This window comes from Polypterus senegalus, chromosome 3, assembly GCF_016835505.1.
Source record: "Polypterus senegalus isolate Bchr_013 chromosome 3, ASM1683550v1, whole genome shotgun sequence".
Taxonomy (NCBI): domain Eukaryota; kingdom Metazoa; phylum Chordata; class Cladistia; order Polypteriformes; family Polypteridae; genus Polypterus; species Polypterus senegalus.
In genome coordinates, this window is record NC_053156.1 from 178,808,299 (window position 1) to 178,833,482 (window position 25,184).

The following is a 25,184-nucleotide window of genomic DNA, read 5'->3' on the forward strand; positions in this document are numbered from 1 at the left end:
AAAAACAAAAATCTGGGACAGGGTCTATGGCAAAGCTGACCGGCCCATTTATTCATCATATTTTCATTGATTGATTGAAAGGAATAACACAGACAATGATCAGCTTATTAGCACAACAGCTGAGTGGACTAAGGTGATTCTGAAGTAAAATGAGGTGACCGCTGGTGGGATATGAGTAAGGAACACCATAAGTGTCTCTCCAAATACAAGTTTTAGCCAAGTTGTATTTAATTTTACTGCTATTGGTTTTGTCAAACTTGACACAAAAATGCTCTCTTTTCTCTGCTTTGTGATTGGTCAGTATTCTTATAAATGTTAAAATGGCCACTGGGCGGCAGAAGTGTTCTGCGAAAATGGAAGGAGGAATTTTTTTAAGATTCACAGTAATTTTGCTTTTATTCTTGAAGACATGTTTAGGAAAGCAAACGTATGAAGCACTCCTTTGGAACATGAATTGCTCCCAACAGCACACACAATAAAATATACCAAAACGCATGCATTTTATACTAAGTCACGCACATATACACTGTATACGTAAATACAGCCACTAACTGAAGTGCAAGCACTCAACACTTGACCTTGTACGTTAAAACACCACTTTGTATACTGAGACACATACAAAATATTGTAAGTGTACTGAGATGTTGCATCAGCCAGGGATGAATTACCACAGTATGAAATGGCAATCCATCATGTAAATGAGCAGTTTTACAGCCAGTTGCAGGGTTACCAATAAAAGTGGCAACTCTGCAGTGTCACAGGCAGAATTGCATCCAGTGAGACAATCACAAGTGTAGGGCTGCCAACCATCCTCAATTTCCTGGATATGTCCTCATTTTTCATGTGCCATGGACTGTCCAGGAGGAATTTATAAAATTTTCAAAATGTCTGGAATTTTTGGCTCCTAAAATTTGGTAATCTCCATATCCTTATCATTGGTAAAAATTGAAAGCTCTGCACCAATCATCAAATGCGGAAATAGTGCACTCACTTTTTCCCAGAATCTTCACTTCCATTCCAGTAGCAAACAACGCAGATATTGACGAGAATAGTCAATATCTGTCCAACTTGGCTTTTTCTCTTCATCTTTTGAATTTAGCTTTATCTTTTTGGTAAGTAGACAGTTCATTATAATTGTTCTTTCTTTCCTTAATTATTTGTATTGTAATTCACCATAACTAAGTGAATTTATTCAAAATCGAAATTACAATTTCATGTTTTCTATGTGAGATCATATTTTCAATTCTTCTTTCAGCAGCTTGGTTAAACAATATAATATTATTACCACCCATTGTTCGAAAATGGATTTCTAGTTGTAAATGAATGAGATAGCTATTAAAGTTTCCGTTAATAAAAAAAAGTCACAAATTTTATTCTGCCATATAAATGCAATACCTTTTTATTTATCAGTGATCAAGTAATAAGTCACTTCAAGTAATGTTAATAATATTTTCATAATTCTTTCATTTACATAAATTCAGAAATACCCATTATGCTGAAAAGAAAGTGCAAGTTCACAGACTACTTGAACCACAAATATCCTTGTTTAAGAAAGGCCAGAACAGACTAAATTAAGGGGCTAATGCTCGCAAGATTCAATTTCAGTAGCATGCTATGTAAAGATTTCGATTCATATTTATCCAAGAACCAAGATTTACTGAGAAATATAGCTTCAGTGGAAAAATATAAAAGAATGTAGATCAATACAAATTAACTAAATTGAAAAGAGTAAAATTTTATTTTACTAGAAGTAAATTTACCATGTGTATCATTTTTTAACAGTTTACGACAGGTAAGCTATCCAAAAAAGAATGGAAGGAATGAAGTCTGTTAATTTAAGACGCTTGACATATTCAAAATATTTAATGGGTTATTAGTTTGCCAGTGACTGTGATTGTGGCCATCATATCGTAATTATGATTATAAACTGCTACTAAAGGTTTATATCATTTTAAAAAACCATAAGACAGTATAAAGGCGTATTATAGCATCATAAGGTAAGGTGTCCCCAAAAGTCCTAATTTCCAGAGAAAGAGAGTTGGCAGCCCTAGGAAAGCGTCCCTTTTAAGAATATCGATCCACATGAAAGAATCCATTTAGCACTTTGTACCATCTCTGTAATATAGTGATCTATCTATCTATCTATCTATCTATCTATCTATCTATCTATCTATCTATCTATCTATCTATCTATCTATCTATCTATCTATCTATCCATTTTATAATGAAATGCCTATACTGTTAAACCCTTTTGCTGTAAAGCATGCATTCTAAAGCAAAAAGCAAGTATACTGCAGTAAAATGCAATTACTGCATAATGAAACCTATTTATTGTATGTATGCAGATTGTAATTCAGTAATTCATTCAGTAATTTAGTGCTTTAGAGGACTTTATAACTGCGCTCCAGCTTTGATCCCAGTAGTGTGGACACTGCACTCAATTCAGTGACTTTGAATTGGATTTGCTGGATTTTTAGAATGGAATAAAAAAAAATTAAATTACTATTACTTGATGTAGCTGTTATTTGAGATACATTTTAGGTGCTAGGTTTAATGCTGTATATTGGCACAACATTACAACACCTTGTGCACTAAATTGGCAACTTAATAGTTTTTCATTTGTTTTTTACCAGGCAATATATGCATATTTAAGCATATTACAAGTCTGATACATTCAGTCCAATACATCTTCAGCATTAAAGGTATGTACAGTGGTGTGAAAAACTATTTGCCCCCTTCCTGATTTCTTATTCTTTTGCATGTTTGTCACACAAAATGTTTCTGATCATCAACACATTTAACCCATCCATCCATCCATTTCCTAAGTCGCTGAATCCGAATACAGGGTCACGGGGGTCTGCTGGAGCCAATCCCAGCCAACACAGGGCACAAGGCAGGAACCAATCCTGGGCAGGGTGCCAACCCACCGCAGGACACACACAAACACACCCACACCCCCAGCACACACTAGGGCCAATTTAGAATCGCCAATCCACCTAACCTGCATGTCTTTGGATTGTGGGAGGAAACCGAGCGCCCGGAGGAAACCCACGCAGACACGGGAAGAACATGCAAACTCCACGCAGGGAGGACCCGGGAAGCAAACCCGGATCTCCTAACTGCGAGGCAGCAGCGCTACCACTGCGCCACCGTGCCGCCCACACATTTAACCATTAGTCAAATATAACACAAGTAAACACAAAATGCAGTTTTTAAATGATGGTTTTTATTATTTAGGGAGAAGAAAAAAAAAATCCAAACTTACATGGCCCTGTGTGAAAAGGTAATTGCCCCCTGAACCTAATAACTGGTTGGGCCACCCTTAGCAGCAATAACTGCAATCAAGCATTTGCGATAACTTGCAATGAGTCTTTTACAGCGCTCTGGAGGAATTTTGGCCCACTCATCTTTGCAGAATTGTTGTAATTCAGCTTTATTTGAGGGTTTTCTAGCATGAACCGCCTTTTTAAGGTCATGCCATAGCATCTCAATTGGATTCAGGTCAGGACTTTGACTAGGCCACTCCAAAGTCTTCATTTTGTTTTTCTTCAGCCATTCAGAGGTGGATTTGCTGGTGTGTTTTGGGTCATTGTCCTGTTGCAGCACCCAAGATCGCTTCAGCTTGAGTTGACGAACAGATGGCGGACATTCTCCTTCAGGATTTTTGGTAGACAGTAGAATTCATGGTTCCATCTATCACAGCAAGCCTTCCAGGTCCTGAAGCAGCAAAACAACCCCAGACCATCACACTACCACCACCATATTTTACTGTTGGTATGATGTTCTTTTCTGAAATGCTGTGTTCCTTTTACGCCAGATGTAACGGGACATTTGCCTTCCAAAGAGTTCAACTTTTGTCTCATCAGTCCACAAGGTATTTTCCCAAAAAATCTTGGCAATCATTGAGATGTTTCTTAGCAAAATTGAGACGAGCCCTAATGTTCTTTTTGCTTAACAGTGGTTTGCGTCTTGGAAATCTGCCATGCAGGCCGTTTTTGCCCAGTCTCTTTCTTATGGTGGAGTCGTGAACACTGACCTTAATTGAGGTAAGTGAGGCCTGCAGTTCTTTAAACATTGTCCTGGGGTCTTTTGTGACCTCTCGGATGAGTCGTCTCTGCGCTCTTGGGGTAATTTTGGTCGGCCGGCCACTCCTGGGAAGGTTCACCACTGTTCCATGTTTTGCCATTTGTGGATAATGGCTCTCACTGTGGTTCGCTGGAGTCCCAAAGCTTTAGAAATGGCTTTATAACCTTTACCAGACTGATAAATCTCAATTACTTCTGTTCTCATTTGTTCCTGAATTTCTTTGGATCTTGGCATGTTGTCTAGCTTTTGTGGTGCTTTTGGTCTACTTCTCTGAGTCAGGCAGCTCCTATTTAAGTGATTTCTTGATTGAAACAGGTGTGGCAGTAATCAGGCCTGGGGGTGGCTACGGAAATTGAACTCAGGTGTGATACACCACAGTTAGATTATTTTTTAACAAGGGGGCAATTACTTTTTCACACAGGGCCTTGTAGATTTGGATTTTTTTTTTCTCCCTAAATAATAAAAACCATCATTTAAAAACTGCATTTTGTGTTTACTTGTGTTATATTTGACTAATGGTTAAATGTGTTTGATGATCAGAAACATTTTGTGTGACAAACATGCAAAAGAATAAGAAATCAGGAAGGGGGCAAATAGTTTTTCACACCACTGTATATAGTGTATGAGACATAATCATACTGGTGTTTCATTATAGAGTGTTTGTGTGAGAGTATTACATTTCAGTATAAAGTACATTACCAGTCAAAAGTTCTACTTTGGACGGTGTAGTAACACAGTCTGTTCCAACTCAGTTTTAAGACAGACAGAGGGTTTTTAAGTAATCATTAGAAGTTGGGACACCTGTGAAAATTGTTTCAAATTGCAAGGCTATTAACTTTAATTGTTGAAGAACATCTGTAGGTTGTAACCTATTAGTTGTTCCCTGAAGAACGCCTATTTGTAAAATTACGAAATTTTCCTTTTTTCAGTTTTTGCTAACCTAAACTTTAAATTTAAATCTCCGTCAGTTTACTGCTCATCTTTTCACCAATTTAGGCCATTCATTGCATTTCAAACGATTAAATTGGAAGAAAAACAGGGAAAACTGAGGTGTTCTAAAAGTTTTGACTGGCAGTGTACAGTATGTGTACTGTTAAAATTCGTTTCCGAAATAGCACGTCATGGCAAACCAACAAAGCAATTTAATAAAATAGTTTATCTTTTTGCAAACATGTGAAAATAGAAGAGTCCCATGTGATTTAATATGTTGGAGGGTCAACTAAATAATGTTGCTTGTCCCATAACATACTGTGGTTGTGATAGATAATTTAACTAGTACACCAGCAGTGAGTCAAGTAATATTGAAATGCAATTAAAATGTTGATTTTTCTTTTGTTTTGACTGTTGATGGGATTTAATAAGTCAAATTAATCTATACATTTTGTAGAGAGCTGTGTGAGTAAGTAGCTAACCTGTGTGACTGTGGCTTTTTAAACTTCACGCATGGATACTGAAATAACTGTATTCTTTTTTTATTTCTTTCCTATATTTTGCATTCAGAAATACTTGTCAGGGTAACAATTTCTCCAATAAATGTTAATTCAGTGTTCATGTGGTTTGGGAGATTTTTTTTAAATACATGGATGCATTTCAGTTCTTCATTTTGCTGTTTATTCTTGTGTGAAACTATTTACAGAAATGGCAAAGGTCATTTTTTTAAAGACAAGTAGCAGGTGAAACTTTAAAGTGTCACGCCTGCTTCAAGGAACAGCACATTCCTATTCACACCTGTTTCTTTGCAACTTAATCATTCTTAGAAATAAGTGACCAGTCTTAAACACCCATCTAGTTTCTAAATCTCTTATCTACAGTAGTTTTGGCTAGTAGCCCATTGCAGGGCACATTCATTCACACTCTGAATACTCCCATCCAATAGCAGGTCAATTCTGAGTTACTGTTTAAAATAAGGCTTTTTAACAATGAGTCTGTAGTTTCTTTTTCATGTTCTCACTGCCTGGAATTTGCATGTTCTCCTTGTGTCTGCATATGTTTCCTCCCACAGTCCAAAGACATTCAGGTTAGGTGGATTTGCGATGTTAAATTGGTGCGTTTGCAAGTCTGTATTCACCCAGTGATGGACTGGCACCCTATCCAGGGATTGTTCCTGACTTTGCACCCTTGTGCTTGCTGGGACTGGCTCCAGTTTACCACAATCCTGCAGATGATGAAATGAATTTAGAAACTGGACAGATGGTTGGATTTTTAACATAACTCACAAATTTGTACAATATCAGGGAAAATGCTTACCAAGAGATCTCACTCTTACAATTACTGTTTAATTTAATAAATAAATGACCAAGTATAATATTTTTGTCTTATTTGTTTAACTGGTTTCTCTTTATCTACTTTTAGGACTTGAGTGAAAAGCTGATGATGTTTTAGGTCATATTTATGCAGAAATATAGAAAATTCTAAAGGGTTCACAAACTTTCAAGCACAACTGTACAAGAAATAAAGTTACATTTTGGATTAAAATGTCTTCCATACTGAGGCTACGTATATTCAAGTGTTACTGATATCCCTTTCTATTTAAGGTAAAGTAGCATAAAAACTCTATACCTGTAAATGATGGGTGATGTCACTGCAGAAACTTTCTGATTCAGGCTCAAAATATGTTTATACTTAAAACCAATAAACCAAAAAGAATAAGAATGAACCAAAAATGCATAAAAAGTGCACAATTTAAAAATATAATTAAAAAAACAGCCAAACACTTTGAACTTAGGGGAATTCTAGACACTACAGTAGGAGATTGAAAAAGTATTTGAAAGGTCAAAGTAAATAAAAAAAATTACTGAAACCGAAATGGACAGGAAGCATTTTTTTATTGTTTCCAGTAAAAAAAAAAGAGAATTTAAGAAGCCCCAGGGACACAATACCAAAATCATTGAAAATGAGAAGAAAATAGCAAATGAACTAAACAAATATTTCACCCAACTATTTGTAAAGGAAGTAAGAGTCAGAATGCTCCATGAAGATTTTAAAACTGAAGTGTCAGATGTTCTTCAAGCTCACAACACATTGAAAACTAATCAACACCCTGGACCTTTTGGGATTCCACAAATTGAGCTGAAAGAAATAAAAGACATCATCTACAGTATAACCGTTTATTAGGCATATTTGAGCAGTCAGTTGCGAAAGTAGAAGAAGTAGCTGAAGACTGGAAAGTTGCAAGTGTGATTCCAGTCTTCAAAAAAAGAGACAAATTGATGATACTTAAATCAGAGGAATGGCTGACAATAAGGAAGCAGGAAAAACATTTCAAGAAGACCTCGACAAACTTCAGAACTGGGCAAACACTTTGAGAATGCAGTATAACGTAAAATACCAAAATGTGCTACATGTGGATGAAAGGAATGTCACTAATATTTTATATACACACTTAGACACTGTGTAAGACATTAAAATGGCTATTTCATTATATCGATTATGGTAATAGCATGCTGTGGAGTAATTTGCTACTCAGCTACTGACCTAATTGAATGCCATGAACCAGTTTACTAACATGAAATAGGCCAGTGCTGCAGCTCTATTTAGATGGAAGCATGTCATTTTACGAGTAAAGCAGTATTTTCCTGCCAATGTGAACACTTCCCAGTGGTACAGCAATTTTTGTCACCACCTGCTACTAAGCATCACATTCCTCAACATCACTAATACTGTTTCCTGAATACTCATGAAGTTTCTGAAAGAATGTGCTTCCATTCCATTCTGGAGAGCGTTTGGCACTCTAGTTCTATCTGGCCTATGATGCACTCGCAGACAGCTGACTTCCCACCCAAATACTGCATTATTTGATGGGTAGGGAAATGTGACAGAACTTTGAAAACCAGCTGCTACAATACTTTCCTGCAAACCCTTTTTATGGACATCGATTGATTTCAAACAACACATAACATTTTCTGGGATATATTTGGATCCCCATAATTTTGATTACCAGAATAGACTCCTGGTTGTTCTGTTTTTGTTCCAATAGCTCTTGGCATTACAGAACTTTTGTGATCTTGCTTTAATATTTTATGATTTGAATGATTTTCAGCCACTTTTTACTTGTATTATTCACAGACAGTTTCTTTCATTTATTTGTTTACCATTTCTGTCACAACATCAATAACTACTTAATGATGAGCAGCTAAATTTCGATATGTTCAAAATAACAGCTCTTATTTGGTGCAATACTATTTCTATTGAAGCTAGAGTCCCATTTAAACGAGAACCAACTTTGCATAGGAAACCAGTCTAGTGCTGGGTACACTTGCAAAACATCCATCAACATTCACTCATACAAGACCAATTTACAGTTCCGAAGTTCCCCATTGTGTGTGGGACATAGGGGGATAGCCAGAATATCAGGAAAAAACTCTGTACCAATACAAGAAGAATGTTCTAACTCCACACAGTAAGTTCTCAGGCTGGATTTCAAGCCAAGGATGCTTGCTGTAGCTGTAAGGCAGCAGCTATAATCAATGCAAAATCATGTTGTCTTGATATCTGTTGTCAATTTTTCTCATAATGAAAATATTTAAATGTAAGTAATAGAATAATCTGGTAAGAAGACAATTAAAGGAACAATAATAATAATAATAATACATTTTATCTAACACCTTTCTCAGGCTTCACAAAGAGTGACATGGGAACACACACAGGGTGAACATGCAGACTTCTTCTACTTCGTGTTTTCTCACTTCTGTTTTGGGTTGATGTTCCTGATCAACCTTCTCCATACTGCTCAGTCCTGCACATTGTCCCCAGTTAAACTCTTTTCCTTCAAATCTTCTTAAACTTTATCTATCCACCTCTGCTTCAGCCACTGTCACTTTCTGTTCCTCTGTACTGTACTTCCATTTCCATCACTCTTCTGAATATCTAATGGGTACTATCATACAGTTTCTCTTTCTTCTCCTAAACTCTTCCACACGATCCCAAACTCTTCATCCAACCCTGCTGCCTTTCCATTCTTCATTCTATTCAGTGCTTCGTTCGATCTTCTTCATTTAACAACTCTTCAAAGTACCACTTGAATCTATTCTTGATCATATCATGCTCATTTAACACCACACCTTGCTCATGTTTCATCTGCTTTATTTGACTACAATCCTTTCTAGCCTTGTTCCTAGCCTTCACTATTCTAAAAATCCTTCTATCTTTTTTGTCTCCGGTTTTTCATACACCTTCTCCAAAGCTTATGCCTTGGTTCCTTAGCACTGCCTTCTTTGCCTCCATGTTTGTCTACCTGTCCATTTTTGTGTTTTCCACCCATCCTGATTGGTACCTTGCCTTTTTGCGTCCTTCTTAGCCTTTGTCACATCCTGCACCTCACTGTTCCACCACCTTGTCTGTTTATCTCTAAGTGGTCACCTGTCATCCTACCCAACACCTCTTCACCTACTCTCAGTACAATGTTGTTGTTGTTCTCCTACCATTTCTCCACACTCTCAAATGACTGCACGTAATTTAAAACTTTCTCCTTAAACCTGTTCCTAAGCTCTTCCTATAAATCTCCACCACTTTATCCTTGGTGCTGCTTGCTCTCTGTTTATTTTCCTGCTGATTCTAATCTTCCAGTCCATTATCAGCACTTTATGCTGCGCTGTCATACTACCTCTTTCAAATTAGATCTTCTGCACATTAGAAAACCTATTTGACTTTCCCTTCCTTCACTAAGGTAAGTCACAAATTGATTTACTTTCTTTTACCAAAGTTATTACCAAATCAAATGCTATGGCAAAATCTACTATCCTCTCCCCTTTCACATTTATCTACCCTACTCCTCAACCTTCATATACCATCCCTATCATCTCTATACTCTTTCCCACATGCCATTTAGATCACCACCAGCAATCACCTTTCCTCCCTCAAGTGTCACCCTAAGCTCTTCATTTATTTGTGCTCAGAAAATGTTCTTATCCTCTTTCTCACAGCACACTTGAGGAGGATATGCACAAATGACATTAACTACAGTCTCACCAAGGCCCAGCTTGACACTGATCACCCTACCAATCCTCCTGTTCACACTTGCACACAAACACTCCCAGTTTGCAGATTTGAACCCAGACTGTCTTTCAGTTCTTTGGATACTACTACACCTACACAGTTTCTCCACTGCTCATTTGCTTCACTGTGCAACAACCTACAGCCTCCTCCCAATTCCCTTGCCTGGTTTCCCTTCCATCTAGTTTCTTGCACACAAAACACTCCCAGTTTGCATCTTTCCATCAAATCTAGGCTTGTGATTTGAACCCAGGAGGCTGGTTGCCTTAGGTGGCAGAACTAACCACTGCATTACTCATTCAGATGACATGTTTTTTAATTTTATAATTGTAGCCTGTAATCCGACACTTATTAAACAGGAAGTAGAATGTTGAAAACTGCTGTGATCAGCATTCCCTCCAACAATTAACATCTCTGTTTTATCTGTATTTAAAGACAAGTAGTTCTCATTCATCCATTCCTTTAATTCACTAACACAACTAATTAAAGACAACATCGGAGAAACTTCATTTGATTTAAATGAAAGGTATAACTGGGTGTCATCTGCATACGAGTGAAAATTAACATTATGTTTCCTAATGAGAGATCCCAGTGGAAGCATGTAAAGTGAAAACAGTAAAGGTCCAGTACTGACACCATATTCAACTTCTGTGTATAATGATGGAGTACTGTCAGCACATTTCTGTACATACTGGAATCGATTTGATAAATAAGAACTGAACCAAGCGAGCACGGGCCTGTAAGCCCAACATCGTTTTCTAGCCTGTGCAGTAAAATAGAATGGTCAATGGTGTCAAATGCTGCACTTAAGTCCAACATGACCAGTGCGAAAGCCAGACTGGAATTTCTCAAATAAATTGTAATGCATAAGGTGTGACTGAAGCTGACTGGCGACTACTTTCTCTAGTATTTTAGAGAGAAATGGTAAATTTGAAATAGGCCTATAGTTATTTAGCAGCTTGTGAACATCCATTGCACTTTTACTAGTTTTGTTGGCACTGGATCTAGGGAACAAGTAGTGGGCTTCATTTTAAATTAAAGTTAAGACTGAGGAAAAATTATTAAAGTGCTGAATGCAATGTGAGCAGGGTCTGCTAAGCTTATTTGGTTTGTACTGTGATGCTGATTTTTTAATATCTGTTGGTATTTTGCACTGTTGATCTGAATTCCCATTTGTTAATTTAGCCACTGCTCTAAAAAGTACCCTAGTACAGTATTCTGACTGTAGCTTTGTTGTTCTCCATCTGCGCTCCAGTTTTCGACACTCTAATTTATCACAACAGTGCAGCTTGTGAAAACATGAAAATTTTATTTTTTTTAACAGTACAACTCACAAGGTAACTTAATACATAATATAAAAGAATGACCATTATTTTATCATTTTTCAGGCTGCCATGTGATAGGTCACCCTTATATATAGTTTATGCCACTAGAAGCTTGGTCATCAGATGCACCAATGAATTCATCTTCTTTACAATCCACTTATGTCATATTTAAGCTATTGACAGTTGCATTTTGGCTCATTTTGCTTTGAGAGTACAAAGACGCTTTATATACATGTCTTATTTTCAATTGTAATCATTCTGAAAAATCATTTTCTTAGAAATGAAGAAAAAACTTTCAAAAACAGCAATGCATCAGTAAGAGACAGGCTAGCAATTACAGTGTGTATAGAAAAGAACCCCCCTCCCTTAAAATAGTCACATTTTACTGAAACGAAGAAGCACACAAAAACTATTACTCCTGCTGTGTTTACACAATGCAACTTATAAAATCCAGCTGAAAGATATAATGGCAACAGTTTATGAAAAACAAAAATAGAATCACTGAAATGGTTAAAGGATCGCCCTCATGTATCATTACTTTGTGAAACCGCCTTTTGCTTTGTTTACAGCCATGAGTCTGTTGGGATACTTTACGAACTTTGCACATCTAGACTATACAACATTTGCCTACTCTTCTTTACAGAAGTGTTCAAGCTCAGTCAGTTTGGATGGTGATCGTTGGTGGACCGCAGTCTTCAAGTCATTTCACAAATTTTCTACAGGGTTTAAGTTTAGGCACTGACTAGGCCACGCAAGGACATTCACCTTTCTCTCCTTCAACCACTGTTTGGTCTGCTTTGCTGTGTGCTTTGGGTCATTGTCACTTTGGAAGATGAACCTTGTTCCCATTGACAACTTTCTGGCAGAAGACAGCAGGTTTTCTTCAAGTATTTGACAGTATTTTTTTACCCCATCCATTTCTTCTTCTATCTTGACAAGTGCCTCAGTTCCTGCTGCAGATAAACAATAGGCACAATAGAATGCTGCCATCTCTTGGATAGCAAGCTGTATTGGCTTTCCGGCAGATGTACTGTTTGACGTTGAGGCCAAATAGTTTGCCTTTGGTCTCATCTAACCGTAACACCTTTTTCCATTTGGCCTCAGAATCTTCAAGGTGTGTTTTGTCAAAGCTCAATTGAGACTTGATGTGGCTTTTCTTCTCACTTGAAGCCCTCCAATGCAAGCCACATTTGTGGAGCATTTGTGATACTGCTGCCACATGCATACAGTGACCAGTCTTTGCCAAAAATTCCTGTAAATGCTTCAATGTTGCCATAAGCCTCTCGGTAGCCTCTCTGATTAGTTTCCTCCTTGCTCTTCCATCCATTTTACAGGGATGGCCTGATCTGGGAAGGGTCCTAGTAGTACCAAACATTTTCTGCTTCTTGATTATGGAATTAACTGTGCTCCTAGGGATTGATAATGCTTTTGAAGTTTTTTTGTTTCCATCTCCTGACTTGTGCCTGTCCACAGCTTTATCCCTGAAATCTGTTGACAGTACCTTGCCACCCTAAGTTGACAGTTTGCTTTCAATTGCACTTCCAAGCACTGGAATGCTCTAGGAATAGCTGTGTTAATGCTGAACTAATCAGGAATGATTACAGTTGATCGCCAATTAGCTTGGTGTGCAAATAGAGAAGGTGATTATTTACACTTGATTGAGTTTACAAGTATTTATTGGGGTGGTTTAGTGTGATCCTTTAAACATCTCAGTGGTTCTGTTTTTTTATTTATTTATTTTTTCTGAACTGTTGCAATTATATATTTCACTTGGCTGTTATAAGTTGAATTGACCTAAATACAGCTGAAAAAAATTTTAGGCTACAAAGCAACAAAATGTGAATATTTTCAAGGGGGGCAATTCTTTCCTATACCCACTGTATTTGCAAATGATAGATAGATAGATAGATAGATAGATAGATAGATAGATAGATAGATAGATAGATAGATAGATACTTTATTAATCCCAAGGGGAAATTCACAAATGTCACTTACTGTAAGAGAAGAACTGTGCAAAACAAATTTTTGCCTGGTGGGAAGGCAACATTTAAAATCTATAGTAAAAAAATAAGGTATAGTACACTGGTGCGGAGAATGTGTTATGTCATTGTCTGTTACTTCAGTGATGCTTTATAAAGAAATATGCATTGTTTCTTAAAATTTAAAAAAGGGCATGACAAAAAGTTTCAGTTTCTGTCTCTAAAGTTTGAACAATAAAAGCACAATCACTATTGTTTTTTACAAATGCATGTTCTGAAAGTTTTAATATTGTGATTATGCATTATAAAACATTCTGTTCAGTAAAAGAAGTACGTTCATGCATTCAGGTGCAATACATTTTAGTATTAATATACTTCTGTCTAATTCTGACAGTGAGAAAGCTGCTGACCATTTGTTTTTTCCTTTCTTGTCAGTTATTCATTTTTCCTCTTTATTTTTATTGGTAAGGATGCAGTTTTAACAGTATCTTCATTTTGATTTATTTGTTGCAAATTTTGCTCATAGTTCGTAATTAAAGAAAATATCAGTTTTCTTTAGTGAGCTTTTAGAAATACACATTTCTGTTTTTGTTGAACATCTCATTTGTTTTCTTAATGTGTTTATTAATAATAACACCAGGACTGTACAGACATCCACATTAAAGTTGATTCTTTCTATATAACATGAAATCTGTTTTCAGAATATTGCTAATCTGATCATACTATGTATACTGTAATATAGCCAAGAGACATTTTTTTAAAGACAAGTAACACAATTATTTTTACTTTTTGGAACTTTAAGGAACAGAAAGAGGCTGTAGTCCATTCTGTCTTAGATTCAATATTTAGGAGACAGTGAGTGGCAGTGCCTGTGACTGTCACGTAGTATTGTTTTTCGGAGAACTAGTAGATTAGGATACTTAACACTTAAAGTATGTTATCAGAATTTCAGTAGGATGTTAGTTATATCCAGAGTCTGCAGATTATGTAAATAATATGACATCAAGTATTTCACAGATTTTGAGTCTTAATCTCCAGCTGTTAACAAATATATCACTAAAAGAGGCCATAAAGTAAAAAAGACAAAATGCAATAGGGTCCCTTGAATGTATATGCATGGCACTGAATAAATAAATAGATAAGAAACTTGCCTTGATAAACCAGAAATTATGTAACTTATTACAACGTGTGACTAACATAAACTAATGACCAGCAATTAAATGTGACTGTGTAAAGTTATCTACACCAAATTATTTTAATAACAGCTCAGACTAGGGATTTGAGGGCTTGCTATATTGCTTCTATCAGTTGCTAATTACTGGTGCATTGAATTCTTACAAAGTGTGTGTTAACATTACCTTTTTTTTCTCTGTAATTCTAATAGCATTAACTATCTGTATTACATGAATAGTTTAAGTTGTCTGACTGTTGTCCTTAATATGCATTTGCCCAGTTGATTTTAGTAGCTAATTTTAGGAATAACAGAATATGAGCAAGGTGCATGCTCAGACCCTGCTATCCACTGTTGAGATCTGATTATTTCTATTTGAGGTGAGCAGACCAAATTTGAAATTTGGTGCTGCATAACTTAGATTTTTTGGCTTACCTGAATGGATTTGGCTTATTTAAGATTTACTTAGGAACATTAGAATTTAAACATAACATTCTCAGACCCTCTTAATCCAATATGTGGTCATAGGAGAGCCAGAGCCTACCACAGAAGCACTAACAGTAAGGCAGGAAACAGCCTTGGGCAAGGTGCCATTCCATCACTACATCGACTTACAAAGGGGTAATTTTCAGTTGCCACATAATCCAGCCTTCATACTTTTGGGGATGTGAGAGGAGAAACTGGAGTACTCCAAGGAAAATCCACACAGACAAAAGGAGAACATGAAAAATCCAAACTCTCATTGATCAGGCAAGCGATTTGAAACATGAAGAAATGGTAAGCAATTATTGAAGGCAGAGCTGAAAGGCATGTCCATTGAGGTGGGCTGCAAGGACTTTGCTGGACAATCTCTTCATAAAGTGTTCAGCAAAGTGGACATTGATGGCCAAAGCAGATGGAATGCTATCATGAATTCCACCCAGGCAGCAGGGAGAGCATCAAAATGGCTCTGAATGAGGGCAGCAAGTATATAGGAATTTGTAGTATATGCTGTTTGGACACAAGTTCTGGCTTTTCAGAGATACCCAGCTCAAAAAGAGAAAGCCCATACAGATATTGGAGGAACATGCAAGATACTCAAAGACTACAATGGAGCTTACCATCTGAACCCAGCATATTGGATTTGAGATGCGCCTCCTTGCCTCTTCATGTTTCAAATAAATAAACGAAAAACAAACATGCCACCATCATCATCATTGGCCAGGTGGAACACTGTTTTTTATATTTGGTGGGCCAGTCCACTTGCCTACTTTCCTACCTTAACTTTAGTTAAAACTTTACTTTTTGCATAGATTAGAGTTGGGTTCCTGTTTTTACAAAATGTGTAATATTACTGCCTTGCAACATCCCTCTATACTGTAGGCTCCCATAACCACTGATACCTAGATCCCTGTTTTACCTAAAGTGGCAGGTACCTTTAGAACCCTTTAGCTGCTTCCTCCTCTCTTTATGTATAATGGTGTCCTCTTAAAAACATTGGCCTGTTAGTATTTACTAATTTGTGGGAATACATTTGATTTTAATATTCTTTAATTACTTCTTGTAATTGATCATTTTAGGCATCATTTTGGGAATGCTTTGATATCCTGAGAGCCCGTATTTAGCTATAAAAATTCAGTCTATTAATTCCATTTACATTTGTTGCCATAGGTGACACAGTGGTAGGTAGCACTGCTGTCTCTTAACAAGGAGACCAGGTTTCACTTCCTAGATACTCCCTGCATGGAGTTTGCATGTTCTAACCACGTCTGTGGGTTTCCTCCCACAGTCCAAAGACATTCAAGTTAGGTCAATTGGCGACACTAAATTGGCCCTAATATGTCTTTTGTGTGTGTGTTTTCCCCCTGAAATCGACAACTGTCCAGGGTTTGTTCTTCCTTTGCACCCTATGCTTGCTGGGATAGGCTGCTGGTTTCTCCATAATCCTGGTCTGGATTAAGCAACCTAGAAAATGACATGACATGTCACCATATATTGTGTTGAACTATTGTTTTTCTGTCAACTAATTTTTCTGTAAACCCTGCTACTTGCTTAAACATAACCCCACAGAAAACTGAAAAGATAAAACTCATATTATTACTTGTTGGAGCTTGGAAACAAATGCTCAAATGGTATTTTTTATAACACCATTAGTGGAACAAAGAAAAATGAAAATGCCTTAAAATGCCCCAAACCCAACCCCCTATGATAAATAAATTAATTAAAAACTTTGCCTGGAAAAAAATAGCGAGAAAAGATACCAAGGTCCAACCCTGGACTAAGTCCTATGGGTGGTCACCAAAGCGTGGTGTATGACACATGTAAGGTGATTGACATATCAGACAAACCTATGGAAACTGGTTCTTAGAAATGAATTTGGGACTCAGCTTCCATAGCAATCAATGAGGTGGAGAATGTGTAGAAGTTTTAAAAATACTGACAAGATACAGTCAGTTACTTCTGTCCACAGTATTGGCTCTGCAACCAGATTTCTTGAGCTGGAGGGAAGTGGCCCACAGGAGAACTCATGACACGCTGTACGGATTGTGTATGTTTTAATGTCTCACAGTGCCTGTGAATTTCCCACAAGGATATAAGTTAATAGTTTATTAGTTCATATTTATTATTACTTATAAGGAAAGGGTAGTCTGATCTGCTGTGTTCAGCTTCTCTCCACAGCAGCAGCTAAAGCAGTGCAGAAGATAAGATTACAAGTACTCTGAACATCAAATAACACGTTCCTTGAATATAATATGAGAGTTCATACCAGTAGAAAATGATTTCCTGCTGTAAGAAGGGTAATCGAGGTGGTGTGGGACAGAGTGGAATACATGAAAGAGGAACTAAAAAGTGCACATCACAACATTGTGATACTACTGTTGGTTGGAAATGGGCTGGGGCTTAAGAGTAATGTTAGAGTTATGATTAGGGTGAAATCCCAACCATCATGCCACCATGCTGTCCTTCACTTCACTACATTTTAAATAATTGTGTAAATATAAATTTATAGTGTGTTTTTTTCACAGTGCATGTATTCTTCTGAAGAGATAGGTTTCCAGTAGCAGGCATAATGTTAAGTGAACTCAATGTCTCTTATTTTCCAAAGTGTGTTTATGTGTGTGTGATTATGTTTTTGGGAATTATGTTATGGACTGGCACCCCAGAAGGATTCTATTTTGAGTCTACTGCTGCCAGGGTAGGCTGGAGCTGTTAGAAACGAGCAGAATTTGCCATCTTTAAATGAATCGTATGTGCTAGCATTTAAATTCACATTAAACAAAGCAGTCCCAGATTCTTTGCAAGATATTCTGCACCTTGGTCTGTAGACTGGAAGATTTACAGTTATACATACAGTATAGAGTAGGAATTTTCAGGCAGTTTGTGGAAACACTATCAGCGAGTCAACGGAGGTCAAGTGGCAGGTTTGATTTACGTGGGAGTAAATATAACTTCCATTCAAGGTGCTCAAGATAAGTCTGGCTCCTAAAGTTGAAGAATGTGGGCTGGCATCAAGAAAGGCAGGAGGTCAAAAATAGGCATGCTGTGTAGTCAAAGATGGTGTGTCTCAGTAAGGCATGGTCAGAGAACACTTGTGCTTAATTTACAGTTACTGCTAACCCGTATCAGATGCTGGCTGTGCAGGAAGGTATTTGGAATGAGCCTCTCACTGTACTCCTACAAAACGTAACTGAACTCGTCTATCTAATTAACATGTGTCAGCACAACACTGAGTGCATCTCGCACATTCCTCAAGGATCATCACTTTAAGGGAGACTTGCCAATAATGGGAGGGTAATGAATTATTTTAAGGTGACAGAGGTTTTTAATCGATGACATAATAATATGTTAGTGCATAATGCTGATTTCTAGTGAAAATACAAAAAACATTCAGTAACAGTGATTCTTTATTTTTTGGGATTTACTTCACACTTGACTCTTTTTTGCTTGTAATACTTTTCTCATTCTGATAACTGCATCTCTGTAATTTTTTTCATAAAAGTCCTGAAAGATGTACTGTGGTATTTCAAGCAGTGAATTACACTTCTGGACCACCGAAATAGTGGAGGAAAACCATTCAATATTTTCTGGGGCCCATTGCTGGTCATTCTTCCATCCATTCGGCCATAGGCCTATAATTTGATTGTGGAGCCGTTCTTCATCAACATGCAATAAAACAAGCAGACTGGCTCAGATCTGGGATATAAGACCAGCTTGTAAAGGACATTTACATTCAACAGATAAAGACACGCTCCCTTGTCATGCACTCATGATGCCCTTTCAAAAAGTAACACAAAATCACAAAAGGCACAGAACATTTTAAAAGGTTCTTAAAAATTTATTTGTGGGTGTCATCTTTGAGTTGTATTTTTCAGACAACCATAAGCTCATTGGACTTTTTAATTAACAGTCTTTGGAAATGAAAGGGTCAGCCAAATATGTATCAGGTTTCTTTGCATTTTGTTGGTCTGTTCCATAAATAGAGTGGCACTGCTCTCAAAAAATAGGAGACAGTGGATTTAATAAATTAATACTTGTTATGTACATTTTACAATCACATGTTGACAAACATGCTATTTTTGCAGCTTTCTCACAGTAACAAAAACTGTTACATATTTGAAATTGAACTCTTCTGTCTTTCAACAGCCGTTCAATGTGCTACAAAGTCATCCTGAGCAAGTATTGAGAAGGAGAAGGAGAAGGAAATGACTTTAGAAGCATTTGCGGTGGACGATGGAGGGGCCTGCTTCATCATATTCCTGTTTGCTGATCCACATCTGCTGGAAGGTGGACAGGGAAGCCAGGATGGAGCCACCAATCCAGACAGAGTACTTGCGCTCAGGTGGGGCAATGATCTAAAACAGAAAAAAGGTAACATTTAAGTTAAAAATGAAACGTCACATGGTAATGTTTAATAATTATAGTAATGAATAAGTACATTTATACAACATAGGGAGCTATAACTAATTAAAAAAATGTTTTTAATATAATGAATACCAAAAAGAAATTATTTTTTAAAAGTACATTGGAGAAACAAAATAATAACTGATGCCAGTAAAAGTATGTTACCTTGATTTTCATTGTGCTTGGAGCCAGAGCAGTAATCTCCTTCTGCATACGGTCAGCAATACCAGGGTACATGGTGGTCCCACCAGAGAGAACGTTGTTGGCATACAGATCCTTCCTGATGTCAATGTCACACTTCATGATGCTGTTGTAGGCAGTCTCATGAATACCAGCGGATTCCATGCCTGTTTGAATTTAGCAATCACCAAATTAGATGCCCAAGATAAAGCAATAAGTATTGAAACAAAACACTGTGCAGACAGAAGGTGCATCTCACCAATGAAGGATGGCTGGAAGAGAGTCTCGGGACAGCGGAAACGCTCGTTGCCAATTGTAATGACCTGACCATCAGGCAGTTCATAGCTCTTCTCCAGAGAGGAGGATGAGGCAGCAGTTGCCATCTCATTCTCGAAGTCCAGGGCAACGTAGCACAGCTTCTCCTTGATGTCACGCACAATTTCACGTTCAGCTGTAATGATAAAATACTCATTGCTTGAACCAGTTACAATTACAATAATAATAACATAACACACAGCAAGCCAGTAACACTCCATAAAACAACTACTAAAAGTAAAAATATCATGATATTGTCTCAGTTTTGGGTTTGTTAATTGGAAAACAGTGAATAGTACTATAAAAATAAACTAAATTTAGTTTACAAAATACAATTGAAGAAAAAATGAACTAATCAGGATTTTGGACTATAGAAGAAGCAAATGAATCCAAAGAAGTGCTTAATAAATCCCCATATACTGACCTGTTGTGACAAAAGAGTAGCCACGCTCAGTCAGGATCTTCATGAGGTAGTCAGTCAAATCACGACCAGCCAGATCCAAGCGCATGATGGCATGAGGAAGAGCATAACCCTCATAGATGGGTACATTGTGGGTAACGCCATCTCCAGAATCAAGCACAATACCTGGAAAAAGGCAAGAGTACGTTCTGAAAAGATCCGGGCTGACAAAAGTAGCTTTTAGTGTTAAGGACAGTCTTATTTATATTATTTAAAAATATACAGATTAGCATTGGCAAATTTTAAAACAGTTTAAAAATATTTTTCACATATTTTATCATTTAAAATATTTTCAGTATTTTTTATTAAATACATCTGATATAAATTAATTATCCAATTACAACATGTAAAATTGTAAGTATTTGTCCTCACCTGTGGTACGACCGGAGGCGTACAGGGAAAGAACAGCCTGGATGGCCACATACATAGCTGGAACGTTGAAGGTCTCAAACATGATCTGGGTCATCTTTTCACGGTTGGCTTTGGGGTTCAGGGGAGCCTCAGTCAGCAGAGTTGGGTGTTCCTCAGGTGCCACACGGAGCTCATTGTAAAATGTGTGGTGCCAGATCTTCTCCATATCATCCCAGTTTGTGATGATACCATGTTCAATGGGGTACTTCAGAGTCAGAATACCCCTCTTGCTCTGAGCTTCATCACCTACATATGAGTCTTTCTGACCCATACCCACCATGACACCCTGGGGGGAAAAAAATGAGTTCTTGACTTTACAGTTTCAAGTAAACTTTAACACAAATTAAACACATAATATTGAAAAACCTATGGGACTGTAGAATTGTAGCATGTATCTTCCTTACTAAATTAAAAGGTGAAAACATTTATCTATGAAATTAAAGTAAGTGACTTAAAAAAATGTAAATGTAGTTTGGATCACTTTTGCTCTTCACATGTTTATAGGAATGCTTTTTTGGTCATCAGATTAAAGAATGCTAGGCTACTTGACAAATGAAATTTATAAAGCAAAAACCTGCTTGAATTTCCATTCTAAATGTACATTCATCCACTTTTTATACTGCTTATCCGTTTCTGGCACACATTGAGCACAAGATGGCATTGAACCTTGGATAAGGAGTCAACTCAGCTCATCACAGGGAGCACTCGCCTGCAGACACAGGGAGAACATGGAGGTGCCACACAGACACTTCCTGAACTTGGATCTATGCCCAAAGACACCGGAGCTGTGAGGCAGCATCTCTGATCATTGCTCCACTATGTTACCCTGCCAGTCATTTGTGAAATGAAACAGGCCATCTGGTTTTTGTGCAAAATGACTCTAACTCTTTAGATATACTGTATATGTGGCAATATAAAACAATCTATATTAGGAAATATGTCAAAATAAAACAATCCAAAAAGCTTCTCTGCTTTCACAAGTAAATAGTAAAAGGTGTGATGATAGAACATAATTATAATTTGAAAAAATGTATGCATATTCCATACCCACATCTTAAAAGAAAATAAAATGTCCAGCCAGACAAGTGTACCTGATGACGGGGGCGGCCGACGATGGATGGGAAGACGGCCCTGGGAGCGTCATCCCCAGCAAAGCCAGCTTTCACCAGGCCTGAGCCGTTGTCACAGACTAAGGCGGTGGTCTCCTCGTCGTCACACATGTTGGTGCTTTCTGTAAGTGAAACATAGCAGTCAGGAGCAAGACACGCTGTGGAACAGGACAGCAGGACATTTGGCAGAGCCTTTCTTTCTTTCGCAATAGATTTCGGCTAATCACTATGTGCTATACTAACACATTGCTTATACAAAAATGATTTAAGCAAAAAACTTTAGAATTTTGTTCTGTCAGCTTCGCGTTCTTGTTTAAAGCGTTTTACTAGGAATTGTAAACGCAATAAATGACTTGTACTAATTTCAGATTGTAAAATAATAAGCCGTAATTTCCCTTGAATTAATATTAACATCTCCATCTGATCGTCGTATTATTAAATACATTTTTATTTGATAAATTGTATTCCAGTAAAAGAAACTTTGGTTGCACTTATAATAATGAGGCTGATCAAGAAATGAAATCTTAAGTCGCAAACACCTGCTTAAACTCTCCTTGAAAATGAATGTTGATAAGTTAATATAAGTTATTGTTAATTATAGAAATAACGCTTTTTATATTTGAAGCGAATTGTACAGTTCAACCCACTTTACTTCTACCTGCTACAGATTTTTTTTTATCGTATTACACTTAAGTGCCTTGCGTTTTAAAGATACGCTAATCTTCATCTCTTGTACACTTAAATTGCAGTTGTTCGATTTGAAGCACGTTCTATGTAGTTTAGTTGGTTATATACAGCATATATGCTGTATACAAATATTTATTAGGATTATTATTTATTAATATATATCCGGTAGTCCTGACGATTCGATGAAATCCCTTTTAGTTCTGTCTTCGTTGTATATTAAGTCAAACGCTTAATATTTATTTATTTATTTACTAATAAAGCTCAGTCCCGCATAACCGTGGAACTGCCCTCTCCTCGGTGCGAGCTCTTGTATGCCCTCCAAACTACGGACTCGCTCCCTTGAGTCGTTCCGGCGCTCCGCTCGTCTTACCTTGGGTGTCGTCTGTCCGAACAGGAGAAGCTCAGAGGGCAGTAGAGCACACTGCTACTGGTTTCCAGCTACAGCCCCTCGGCCAACCGGTGCTCTTTTATATCCACCAGCGCTCCTTTTCTTTTCGTGGAGTACCAGGAAAAGTGTGTGCATTCCGCTGGAATTTCACGACGCCTTTCTCCATATTTGGCTCTTGAAGGGTCGATCGCTTCCAAAGTCGTGGGAGCGCCCCGGTTCGGAGTGCGCAGGGCTGCCCAAAAAAGGAGCGATCGCCCCGAATCCCAACCACGGAGCTCCGTCCGTATATGGAGAGTGACACGTCTGCAATCTGTCTTACTCCTTCGCAGGAGATAGAGTAGTCAAACAAGGCAGCACCTCTGTCTTTCCTGACAGCCGCCCGTTAGTTAGTCGAACAGAACTTGACTTCAGAGAGGGACAGATCAAGAAAACCATTGCCTTTTTCATCGGATGGCAAGAAACGAAAATGGGCTGAGAATCATTTGGAAATTGGCAGCAGTGGTCACAACAAGGCTGGACATTGAGAATTGCTCCACTTGTTCTCTTTACTAGACGGACTTGTCATCTAAGGCGTGCGTACATGGCCTGTAAAAACATGGGTTATATATGTACAAATGATTCGGAGGGTATGGGAGGACAATTTAATGGTAATTGCGGGGAAAGAAAACTTACACCGACATTGCCAAGCGCGACGCCGATGATCGCGAAGACTTGCATACTGACAGTTCAGCTACGCCTGCAGATAATAAAACAACTGCTGTGCGGTTTTTATATAGCGCCCTTCTCGTGAGATGTGCAGTTTTTAAACTATAAGAATGGTTAAAGAAGCAAACAACTGCGTAAATTACTTCAAAATTAAAATCGGACAGGAAATAAACCGTAAAATGTGTGATATTTCAGTACAATGCTAGGTAAACAAACAACATGAGAATGCGCGTGCCACATTTAAAGTCAATGCCTTTTCCGTGGTGGGTCGCACTAGCGCCCTTAATACCGCTTAATCCAAGTCAATGGTAGTGTGCGTCTCAGCAAAAACATTTAAAAAATGATAACTATTTTTAACTATTATTTTTGAACTGGGATGCCTGCCCAGTTTTGCGTATTATTGTCTTTTTAATGTCCTTCATCCACCAGTTTGCTGAAACCAGCTATCTTTCCAGTTTCTGGTCCTGCGAATTCCCATTCATGGTCGTATTCTGCTCAAGGCTGGAGCCAACCCAACGGGATTGGTGCCAGTCCATCGCAGGATACGCTCATTCGCGCATACGACTTTACACCATAGCATTCCCCTTTATTTCTATACTTTGTAAAGTACTAGTTGCATGTGCGTAAAAAAAATAATTCATGCAGGTCATTTTGAACAGTCAGCAAAGCTCCGTTACTGGCGAGCCGCTGGTTCGTTCTTTCCCTCAGGGCGTCAAACATACCAGTGGAGTGGCAGATTATAGTCAGGGAAACATCCGCTAGAGACTATTATATATCGTGTAAGGTATGATTTTTCAGTAGTGTTGTTAACAGCAGTCTTTTTTAATTTTAAATGTGCCCAGTTTCATTTTGTAGCTACCTTTTCTAATTGAAAGGATAAGAACACCGGCGTCTGCAATTTGAAGACAAACACCTTACAGGTCCTTGCTTGGCTGCTTTATTAAATACACATCAAATACCAGTGTCATCTGCAAGAGGGAAAAAAAAACGATCGGGAAAAACACCTTAAAGACAGAGTTTTTTTTTTTTTTTAAGTTTTATTTGAAACTGGCAAATAAAAGGAAAACGTTAAAATGGCCAAAAGAACAAAGACATGGGATGGTGGATGACTGGAAAAGCGTATTTTGGCCAGTATCCTGGGGTCATCTTTTTACTGATGCAGATGACACAGTTATTTGCTTTGTAGTGTTCAAGGAAGTAGCCGCTTAAGCACCCGCTACATGTTTGCTTCTTATACCGACCTAAATGTCTTTATTCTCAGTTGTTCGTATGGGACTTCCACTTCTTTTTCTGTCCTGGTTAGATCCAGTTTGCTTTCTTCTCTGAAGACAGTACACACCTTTTTTGTGAAATCTTCAGTTTCTTGGCAATCTGTCACATAGACTAGCCATAATTTTGCAGAACAACTGACATGATTCTTAAGAAAGCTGCTTTATTTTTACCATTTTTGAAGTCAGAGTTGAAACTTAAGAAGGCCAGTACTTTGAAACCCATGG

At 37.7% G+C, this 25,184-nt stretch overlaps 1 protein-coding gene across 1 annotated transcript; it reads right to left on the reverse strand.

Annotated features, from left to right (window-relative positions):
• Positions 1-18,851: 18,851 nt before the first annotated feature.
• LOC120525714 (actin, alpha cardiac muscle) lies at positions 18,852-23,073 on the reverse strand. Its single transcript, XM_039748251.1, has 7 exons — positions 22,966-23,073; positions 21,891-22,030; positions 20,761-21,085; positions 20,353-20,514; positions 19,873-20,064; positions 19,599-19,780; positions 18,852-19,384 (listed from the first exon to the last, which is right to left on the reverse strand). The coding sequence occupies exons 2-7, from the start codon at positions 22,017-22,019 to the stop codon at positions 19,241-19,243; spliced, it is 1,134 nt and encodes a 377-aa protein (XP_039604185.1). The 5' UTR covers positions 22,020-22,030; positions 22,966-23,073; the 3' UTR covers positions 18,852-19,240.
• Positions 23,074-25,184: the final 2,111 nt, after the last annotated feature.

Excerpts from the sequence above, each read along its gene's own strand:
- LOC120525714 (XM_039748251.1), bottom strand. The coding sequence starts at position 22,019 with ATGTGTGACGACGAGGAGACCACCGCCTTAGTCTGTGACAACGGCTCA. Across the intron at positions 21,086-21,890 it reads TCGGCCGCCCCCGTCATCAG|GGTGTCATGGTGGGTATGGG; the intron begins GTACACTTGTCT and ends TTTTCCCCCCAG. Across the intron at positions 20,065-20,352 it reads CTACTCTTTTGTCACAACAG|CTGAACGTGAAATTGTGCGT; the intron begins GTCAGTATATGG and ends TTATCATTACAG.